Raw genomic sequence first — 11,304 nt, 5'->3', positions numbered from 1 at the left:
AAGCAGTCCAGGTTATCCTTCCCTGATAGTTCCATCGAAAGCACTCCCCCCTTCCAACTTATACATATAGATACTTGGGGGCCTTACCATAGTCCCACTTATGATGGGTCCAAATATTTTCGGACCAATGTGGATGATTATTCTAGGGCAACTTGGACTCACTTATTAGGAGCCAAAGGAAATGCCTTCACTCTTCTTAAGGCTTTTTTAGCAATGGTAGAAACACAATTCCATACAAAGGTTCAAATAATAAGGAGTGACAATGCTTTAGAGCTAGGCTCTAGTCTGTCTGGTTCTAAGTTTTTTTTTTTTTCTGATTTAGGGATCATACATCAAACTTCCTGTCCACACACCCCACAACAAAATGGGGCAGTGGAGAGGAAACATAGACATCTGTTAGAAACTTCCAAAGCACTACTATTTCAATCTCACCTTCCCATTAGATTTTGGGGAGATTGTATTCTTACAGCTACATATTTGATCAACAGGTTCCCATCTTCTTTGCTTAATCACAAAAGTCTTTATGAACTGCTTTATGGGACTGTTCCCAGTTATAGTCATCTTAAATCTTTTGGCTGCTTGTGCTATTCTACTATACCTAAGACACATAGGGACAAGTTTCAACCGAGGGCCTCTCCTTGTGTGTTTGTTGGTTATCCTTTTGCCAAGAAGGGTTTTAAATTGTACAACCTTGACTCCAAATCTTGTTTCATTTCTAGGGATGTGATTTTTCATGAGTACATTTTCCCTTTCCTTAACTTTAGTACTAGTTCTCCTGCTTCCTGTCCTTTAACTTCTTCAGCATACTTTGAGGATCCCTCTTCTTTTCCCAATTCTGCTCCTGTTTTTATTCCCCCTGATCCTGCTGCCCCTCCAGCTTCCCCAACTCCTCATTCTCATGTTGTTTCTCCTGTCCATTCTCCTGATATTTACTCTCCAGTTCCCTCCCCTCCTTCTATTGTCAATCTTAGGAATTCCACCAGACCTAGAACTAGACCTAGTTATCTAGACAATTATATTTGCAATTCTTCTACCTCCACTTGTGATCCATCTGTTTCTTTGTCTAGTCAGCCGCATGTTTTTGAGCCTTATACTTATTCTCAGGCTGCCTCATGCGGTATTTCATTAGTTACTTTTTCAGGGCATTGGCTTGTCACATGAGTCTGAATTCCTAAGTAGCAAGATGCCATGAGAAAAGAATTTGAGGCCTTGGAGGCAAATGGAACTTGGGCCATTGTTCCCTTGCCCATTGGGTGTAAATGGGTTTTTAAGGTCAAGTATAAAGCAGATGGTAGTATTGAGAGGTATAATGCTAGGTTGGTGGTTGTGTTGACACCCAATTTTGTCCCTCCTTTATTTTAATTTTATTTACTCGGGCTTCTAAATTTATTGACAAGCTAAATACTTTATTGTTATGTCACTACTATTATTTTCGCTACGTTTATTTTTCAACATCACGAGCATTACTTTATCACAAATTTTAAATGTCCGTCATCGTTTCATTTTTTCGGGTTTGGGCTCGTTAAATTAATTACAAGACAACACTTTGTTAAAACCTTATTTTTTTATATATATTAATTGTCTTTACATAGTATATGTTGTACTAGTTATTAAATTAGAAGCCCAAAAAATAATTAAATAGAGGAGGAAATATCAATAATTTTCAGCCAAATTAATGACCCAAAAATACAAATACAATAATCAGCCCACAATTTTATTCCCCAGCCCACTATTTTAATCCAATATCCAGTCCAGCCCAACACTCGACCCGGTCCAACCCATTTCCCCCTTTCACCCTTTAACCTAATTCCTCTCCTTCTCTTTCTCATTTCCACGCCGCCCCTCACTCTCTCATTCCCTTCTCCCTTTCTCTTCCGCTTCTTTCTCCTCTCTCCTCACGTTCCCCCCACTTCGCCTCTGCCATCCTCCCTGCCACTTCCACCACGCCTGTCCCCTACGCCTGTTCCCCGCTTCGTCTCTCTCCCACGCTCCTCTCTTTACTTTAATACAAATAAAACCCTATAAATGGGATCCGAAGTTGAATCGTTAGGGGGAGGGACATTGTTTTTAAAAAAGGGGATTGAGAGGATTTTCGGTATTTTGGGGGATTTATCAGATTAGGGGATTCAGCGTCATCGTTTCGAATTCAAGAATACGAAAATTCAGAGGTCTTTTGGTAGTCATTGCTAGAATCTGAAGATCATTTTGAAGTAACCAACTTTTTTTTTTAAAAAAAAGAAAGAGTGTACTGTTTCTGTTTATATTGGGATTTTGACTTGCTGGTTCGTTTCGATCTAAGGTTCGAATCGTTCGTCGTAGTCGAGTTTAGATTCGTGACCTCGACGCCCATTTCACTGCACCACAAACAGGTAAAATTCGATGCTATTTTGATTTATGGTTCTGTTAAGATCATGTCCGTTTAGAAAAATCATGGCCTGATGTCCTGCTATTACCATTTGTGATTTAAATCTGTGCTACAGTTGATGTTGTTGTTTTAGTCTCTTAAAGGTTATTGTTTGACTGATAGGGAAATCATGTTCTTATTGAAGTGTAATTATAAATATTTGTACTAGAATTCCTATTTCGGGTATTCCTTTAATCATAGTAAGGTTTGTCGAAGATCACGACAATTTAATGTAGTCCGGAAGTCAGTCTTTATGCATTACTTGAGACACTAAAACCTTTACCATTTGACATAGAATGTTTATATCATCTATCTCCATGAGTTGAATAGTTTATCCAAACATCTTATATGTGATTTTCGATCAATCTTCAAAGATCATGATTTAAAACTCAATATTTGTCATATTAGATCATACTCTGGGTCTTGGTATACTTTGCTTAATTTCAGCATGGCCAGGAGTGCCAATCACATGCTTGAATCAGGCTTTAGACACCATGAATATAGGTTTCCTTTGCTATTTTTGCCACATTTTAGAAGTTATCTCGGTTTGACAATGCTACTCGCTTCTTTGTCCAAAGCAGTGAGTTAGACTTTCTTTTTCCTATTTTTTTAAGCACATGTGTGAAGTTCTGTTTGTGGTTTCCATAATTTTGACCAGTATTAAAGTAGTGAATCCATGTGTACTGTCGTCTGCATAATACTAAGAATGCACGTTTTCATTTTTCTTTCCTTACGGTCACTTTAAAAGGAGTATCTTTTAAGTCTTGGTCTGCTAAAACTTAATTTCTGAACATGTTCAAAATGCAAACGAGAGTCAAGACTATTTTAAAACAAAGTATATGATGTTAGTATGTAAACCATGCTGCCTGGATTTGCCTTGAATAAACAAACCATGTCCCCTTTGTTTCTGTTTTCTTCAATACTGTTTTTCATTTTGGCATGATATTGGAGTTCCAATTATGTTTGTTTTATTTATTAAGGTCGTTTATTAATGTAGCATGAATAGTCTTGGGGGTTCAAATGTTTAGTTTCTCATTAGCTGCTTTGAAGTATGAACTACTGCCTTGTTAGCCATTCTAGTTTATCAGATGATAAAAGCATTAATTTTGAGCAGATATCCTATGTTCTTAGTTTTAGTAACTGGACTGTTTCAGAGTTTAGAAGCATATGAATCTGCCCTGTCTTAATTAAGTTTAGCAAATTTCTTTAGAGCCTCAATATGTTTCACCCTCTAAAACTGGTTTAGCCCGAATGCATGAATGAGTTAGAATGAATCTGCAAGTTTTGAGTTATCATATTTCTTATCCAATCCTTATCATATTTTAGTTGTGAGATGTTCTTCTATATCCCTTTGTTCATTAAAACTCCACTTATATTCTTTCAGCCTAAAACAGTTTCTCCTATATAGATCTAGATCTATTTTAATTTATATTATTACATTCTGGTTTTGTTTTCTCTGATGAATCTGTTGAAATTCTGAGATTTGATGTTTCAAGTATTTAGTGTCGATTTCGTGTTTCAATCGTCTGTTTAGAGCTGTAAGTTTCTGATTGCTGCTGTTGGTAACACATTCGAATGTCTACGCTTAATTTGAGTGGTCTGATGTTTGGACCTATTTATGAAGTTGTTCAGTGCTTTTCCTTTCACTGACTGCGTAACTCAGTATAAACACCTGAGTCAAGTGATTAGATCTTATTCTAGGCTTCAATACAAATGAAAGTACTTCTTCATATACGCTCAAGGGTTATGAAATGTTAAAATGTTCAGTTGCTAATTACTGCCCCTTTGCAAATGGTGTTGAATTCTGTATTTAGCATTTGATTCTACATACTATGGATAAGTGATTCTTTTATTGTGTTATTTTCTTTACCAGTTATTATGAAATTATGTGTTGCTGCTCTAATTTTTCTTTTTTTCTTTTTTTTGGTTTCTTCTTTTTGCATGACATCCGGGAGTTGCGAGGAGTCTCAAATGAGATTCGATTTCGCCGATAGAAGAAAGCAACTTTCATCGCTCCACTCCGTGTCTTGAGTTCTCCCTAAACTCATTCGAAATATGTGATGATTGAGACAAAATTTCTTATTCGGGTCTCTCCTTCTCCCCTTTAAAAACCATCCGGGCGGAAGCAATAGGAAGAGGGGAGAAGGCGAGAATGGCTGCTGCATTTTTAGCATAACATACGCTTTGCTTAGTTAATTTTGTGTGTCTTATGTATGATTATTTGACTACTTTAGAACACTTAATTTAGTGGGGTTAATTGGGACATTATTTCAATATGGAAACAAAAATATTTTAATTCATTCTATGACTCTAAGGGAGCCAAATATCGGATAAGCTAAATGAGACTTTATTTCGGTATAATAATGGACATATTTTAATTCATTTCATGAAGTATTTTAGCGCATTTTGAAAAAAAAAAGGGTTTTCAATGCTTTGAATTCTTCATTTTCGCCAAGTGCCTAAATGAACCAAGAGAAGAATTTGCTTACAAAGTTATTTTCAAATTTACATCAGCTATTCATCTTTCTTATCTGGTCACTCAATATTTTTCTAAGTCGCTAAAATCAATTGATACCTAGCCTTTGGGTTATTTCGAATATTTTACAAAACGTTGCATGATCCCACGCTTTCTTTAGTTTAACTTATAACTAAAAACTTTTTTTACAAATTACTACTTTATTTAATTTAAGTAGCATTCTTATGTTTTCCATTTGTAATCTTGATAATATTGACAAGCTATTTTCTTAAATGTTTTAAAACGCCTTTCTTTAGTTTACTTATAATTAAAATCTTTTCTACAAATTACTATCTTATTTAGTTTAAATAGCATTCTTATATTTTTCATTTGTAAGCTTGATAATAGTTACAAGCTATTTTCTTAAATGTTTAAAATGCTATATTTGTATTTTTCTAGCCTAATTAATTAACATAAGTTAGGTCGGTTAACCATTATTAATGGAATTTAGAGGATGCCTAATACCTTCCCTCTAGGTTAGTTGAACCCGTACTCAGGATCCTTTTGGTTTCGTAGACTTTAAAATAGAGTTGACTTTAGATAAATCACTTTAATAAACTTTAGGTGCCCTAATTCACCATAAATAATTAGGTGGCGACTCCTTAAAATAAACAAAAACAGGAATCACCAATATGTCGTACTTCTACTTTAACCCGGTTAAAATGGGGTATGACAAGGGGGGACACCCAACTTGAGGGGATTGATTTTCATGAAACTTTTTCCCCTGTTGTAAAGATGCCAACCATTAAAACCCTCATTGTTGTTGCTGTTAAACAACACTGGCCCCTTTACCAATTAGATGTTAATAATGCTTTTCTGCATGGTGACTTGGATGAGGAAGTCTTTATGAAGCTTCCTCCTGGTTTAGTAGTTTCTTCCCCTCATGCCTATGGTCCATTGGTTTGTAAATTGCAATAGTCACTTTATGGTTTAGGGAAAGCCTCTAGACAGTGGTTTGCTAAACTTTCCCAAGCATTGCAATCAAGAGGTTATTCTCATTCTCTTAATGATTACTCTTTATTCAGTAAGGGGTCTGGGGATTCTTTGGTTATTTTGGCTGTTTATGTGGATGATATTGTGATTACTGGGAATGCCTCTGAGGAAATATCTGATCTCAAGAGTTTTCTTAATGATACTTTCAAGATAAAGGATTTAGGGCTCCTGAACTATTTCCTTGGCATTGAGGTCCTATATACCCCTGGTGGTGTGCTGTTACATCAGAAAAAGTTTGTTGCTGACCTATTGAAAGAATTTCATTGTGATATTGCTTCTCCTGTTCTCTGTCCTTTGGAGCTTCATGCCAAGCTCAAAGCTGGTGTGGGTGATCCCTTGCCCAAGCCTGATCTATACAAGAGTCTCATAGGCAAGTTGAATTTCCTTACTCATACTAGGCCTGATATCTCCTTTGGTGTGCATCACTTAAGCCAGTTCATGCAGTTACCATGTGCTCCACATATGACAACAACTTTACATCTTTTAAGATATCTCAAGGGTACATCTGAGCATGGGCTGTTTTTGAACAATTCTCCTGACTTGTCCCTCAAGATTTTCTGTGACAGTGATTGGGCTGCTTGCCCTGACAGCAGGCGATCTGTTATTGGCTTTTGTACTCTCCTTGATGGTAGCTTGATCTGTTGGAAGTCCAAGAAGCAGCCGGTGGTGTCTCTCTCTTCAGCCGAGGCTGAGTACAGGTCATTGAGTAAGGCAGTGGTTGAAGTAGCTTAGCTCACTCGTTTACTTTGTGATTTTGGTTTTCCTGTTCAGGATCCAGTTCCTGTTTTTTGTGACAACCAGTCTGCCATTCACATTGCGAAGAATCCAGTATTCCATGAACGCACCAAACATATTGAATTGACTGTCACTTTGTGCGAGGAAAACTGACTGATGGTTTGGTATCCTTGCATCATACTCCTAATGAATCTCAAATTGCTGATGTCTTCACGAAAAGCTTCCCTGGTGCTGCTCATCATTTTCATATTGGCAAGTTGGGGGTTCATCCATCCTCCAACTTGACGGGGGGTGTTAGAGTTGATAATATAGTTGGCACCACAACAAGTGGTGTGGGCTGAGTTAGTGAGTATGTATGTTGGGTGTATTTATCATTAGTAGTCTTGGGCCATTTCAGTTTTCGGGTACATATATATAGGAGGCCCAAATAACATTTCAGCTAGAATATACATTGTAACATTCTCTTCTTTCTTCAGGTAATAAAAACTACTTTCTCTCTCTTATTTCTCTTCACCGACTTTGATTATCTTCACCATTTTTCATCTGGATTTTTTTTTTAACAAAGCTAGCTTCTATGAACATGGTGTTTCCCGGCTATTGTCCCTGGAAACAAAAGGAGCGGCATAATGTGCGACAAACATAATGATATTCTTTAAAAACAAATTCAGATTATGATACTGAAATTTTTATTGTATTCTTTTAAGTACTTTTTCCTCCTCACTTTTACAATTCATTCAAAAGTCCCTTCTTTTATTATCTTAATTAGCCTATATAATTCCAATTTTATGTGGTAAGTTTGAATCACCCTGCATTTACATGGAGCTTATTTTGTTTGGTGTGCATCCTATTTTTCCTCATTTCACCTAAAGTCGTACTTTTAAAAAGTAAACTCAATCCAATTTACGTTAACAGTACTCAGCGTTGTATGTATGAATGAGTCTATTTACTTGAAACAATCTGTGTTGGAATTTGATTTTGACAATTTGTGTTATACTGTTTTATTTCTGGGAATACTTAATAGGCTCTTGTGCTACTTTTTTGTTTTTTTGTGCGTGTTGGGGGGGGGGGGGTTGTGGGTATTCAGTTTTGATATGAATTTTGAATGATTTTCAACACAATTTTATTCAGTTCTAAATATATGTTGCAATTTCTATTAGCTAATGTTTCTACCCAACCATTGTGTAGAATGTTAATTGTTTGTTATGAGATGAAATGTTTTGTAAGTCGACAATAGGCTTATCTGGTTCTCTTTTTTTTTTTTTAGTAAGTAATTGTTTAATTTAACTTACACCTCTTCATCTTCAAAACAAATGCTTAGTATTATTCATAACTTTCATTCATTCAACTCTGTAACTTTCATTTTCATAACCCCATATATTTAATGTGCAAGTTATGACACTACCTTATGTTGTTCCTCCATGTTATGCCTATATGATGAGTTATGACTTCTTATAGTTTTGATGATTTGAAAAACATGTCAAGGACCAGGTCCTTTGAAGACTGTACATCTCATGACAGCTGTAAAGCTGTGTGCACCATTCCGTTAGGCAGTGCCACAACATCACAGCTGTATGCATGCTAAATACTAAAGACCAGTGTAACGACTCTTTTGAGGTCACATGCATCTCACATGATCATCACATGCTCTCAATTGAGTTCTTATTTAAACAACATGTTGGCAGTTTTTTACACAACCACTTGAAAACCCTAAAAATCCAGATCCTTACAAGTGCAGCCGCTACTGTTCTCTTTGGTGCTTTCAAGAACAAAGCTAAGACAAGTTTTCAAGGACCAGATCTTAACAAAGGAAGATGTTTTTGAGTCCTAGAGTTGTCTAGTCTTTATGATCTCTACATTGTAAACCTACACTTCTTCAAGAGAAGAGTGTCGTAGGTATTTTATTTTTATCAAGCTTTTGTTGTAAACACTTGGCTAGAGTTAGTCATAGTAATGTTAAGATTCAGCTAGAGTTAGTTGAATCAGTTTGGTGGTTGACTAGAGTTAGTCAAGAAAGTTCTTGCAATAGAGTTATTGTAAGGGGAGGGATTAGTGGTCTAATTCCTAGGTTGCAAAAGCTTGCAATCTGAAACTTTGCTCAGTTTAGTGATGTTGAAAATCCTACTGAGGTAGGTCGTGCTTTTTAATCCCTTTAGCAAGGAGTTTTTCACGGAAATATCTTGCCTTAATAACTTTGAGTATATATCTGTGAAAACAGTTTAGGGACCAGGTCCTTTGGATTGTTTTGGTGGATTCATAGGCTATATCAATTGGTATCAGAGCAGGTGCTTTCTAAAAGGTTAACACATAGAAAGGATCTATCGTTATGTCTGATCCACTAAGTATTGAGAAAGGATCTATCGCTATGTCTGATCCACTAAGTATTGAGAAAGAAGAATATATCGATAGGCCACCAAGATATTATGAAAGGTGGAAGGCAAGGCTGTCCAGGATTGAGATGCTCACTACTGAATATGAGCTCTTCAAAATGAACGATGGAGAGTCAATTTTTGATATGTATGCTAGATTTTCCTCAATCATTTATGAGCTTCACTCTCTGGGGAAAGAATATGAGGAAGAGTCCCTTAACCGCAAAATATTGCGGGCATTACCAATGTCATGGGAAAAGAAAGTGTGTTCTATCGTTGAATCTGAAGATTTGGCAAAAATAACTCTTGATGAGCTTATATACGATCTCAAGACGTATGAGCTAAAAAGGAAAGTTACCAAGAAGGAGGAAAAAAAATCAGGAAATGAGGAGTCTAGATTAACTCTCATTACTGAGGAACTGTCGAATATAGGATGCTAGAGCAGAAATGCTCAAGAAGGAAAGGAAAAGAACCAGATCCCGGTCGACAAGCTCAATTCAAAAATTGTTGCTGACATCATAGTAGAAGAGGCTCTGGCTGCTTGGGAAGATACCTCAGACAAATCTGAAGGTGAAAATGATGCTGGGAAGGCTTCCTCAATGGATATTGATGGGGAAGCTTCACAACATGATTCCTTCCTTGCACTTGTGGAAAAATCTGAAGATGAGGATGACAATGAGGTAAATCTTCTCGATGTTCAAGCAAATCTTAAAAACTACTCTCAAAAGAAGTTAATATCTCTTGCAAATGTATTGATTGTTGCATATCATAGCCTTGTAAATGAGAAAAACTCTCTAACTGAGGAAGCTGATGTCTTAGAACAAGTAACAAATGATATGGCAGTCACTATAGTGGATTTAACGGAACAAGTTGAGGAATTATCTAGAGATAATGCTCTGTTAAATAGCCAAATGAAAAAATGGATAAACACGCCATGGAAAAAACAAGAAAGGAAGGGAAGTAAAATTCATCTTGAGATTGAAAGCAAACTTGAAAAGGCCAGGATGAGCCTCACTGATGAAGTAGATAAGAATAGACTACTTCAAAAGGAGCTAAAACAAGTCAAAATTGAACTTGAGATGTCACTCTTTTGTACCTTCCTCTTAGATAAAACTGGGGCTACACGCAATGGCGATGATAGAAAATGGAGTTTTGGTGTTAAACAAGTCAAGAATCCCTACAATATGCAAAGTAAACATTCCTCTGTGACTTAAAACTGGTGGTGCATGCATTATGATCATGCCGCTCATCATAACGACTTGAGTAAAGCAAAAACTCAGCCTGTACAAATAAACAGAGAGGATGTTGAGAGCAAACAAAAAAAATAGGGACCTGGTCCTCGTAAGAAGAAGAGTGTGTTACCAGTATAGGCAAACAGACATCTAGTTCACCCATTCTATCAGTACTTGGGACCCAAATTGGCTTGGGTTCCTAAGACCAACAAGTGATCATATATTAAGGCTGGAGTGAGAGGGGGGCAGTCAACAGTGGTTGGAACATGGTGACTGCTCTAAGGAAATAATTGAAGAAATGGAAAATCCTTTCTCACTCGAAGCCTTAAAAAGTGAGAGCATGTCAAGTATTATCATAAAGAGATAATGTACTCTTTATGTGAGCAAAATTGGCAAGACACTCTCCCATGGAATTGATTGTGCGTACCAAGTTGAAGATTTGAACTACAAATGTGCTGAGTTGTGTCAGCCACAGGGAATTCAATATGATAAACCTGCTTTGGTCAACAGATGGATAATTAATCTCTCTAAATGATGCAAATAAGAAGGATACTGGCTCTTAAGGCATATCACTAGAATTCAGATGTACAAGTTTTCCTTTGGTAAATTGTGTCAAAGAAAAGGAAGACAGATCTCCCAGAATATGTCAAGATGTGGCTGATGGAAGACGGTATTCTCATCATGAAAGAGGAGGACAAAGTGAAAATTGGAATGATGATTCAAGCTGAGGATAGAAAGTGAAGAATGTTTAGCAAAGTGTTCAGAAGATGTAAAAGAACCTCCTTCTTTCAGCATGTGCAGCCAAACTCCTTCTAAGTCTAAAGAATATTGCATAAGAAATGACATGGGAGAAGAAAAGAGAAGAGTATCTAGCTCATGGACAGTAAATTCTGAAGAAGAAATGGCAAATAAGGAATCTTCTCCTGGTTTTACCAATAGTAGACATTGAAGGGTACTTTGATCAGTCAACTTAAGTGGAATCAAGGATTTGCTCAAAGGGTCAGGGTGAAGTATGTTGAGATCACTTTGGTATCAAGTGAATCTCTTAACAATCAGCAA

General features: G+C 36.6%; 1 protein-coding gene across 1 annotated transcript; it reads left to right on the top strand.

Moving 5' to 3' along the window:
* Positions 1–5,654: 5,654 nt before the first annotated feature.
* Positions 5,655–6,800, top strand: LOC132639504 (uncharacterized mitochondrial protein AtMg00810-like). The gene is made up of 3 exons (XM_060355948.1): positions 5,655–5,811; positions 5,854–6,635; positions 6,684–6,800. The coding sequence occupies exons 1-3, from the start codon at positions 5,655–5,657 to the stop codon at positions 6,798–6,800; spliced, it is 1,056 nt and encodes a 351-aa protein (XP_060211931.1).
* The last annotated feature ends 4,504 nt before the right edge of the window (positions 6,801–11,304 follow it).

The sequence above is a fragment of the Lycium barbarum genome, chromosome 5 (assembly GCF_019175385.1).
Source record: "Lycium barbarum isolate Lr01 chromosome 5, ASM1917538v2, whole genome shotgun sequence".
NCBI lineage: Eukaryota > Viridiplantae > Streptophyta > Magnoliopsida > Solanales > Solanaceae > Lycium > Lycium barbarum.
Note: the sequence above shows the minus strand (reverse complement) of the source record. Positions and strands in the feature narration are given on the sequence as shown.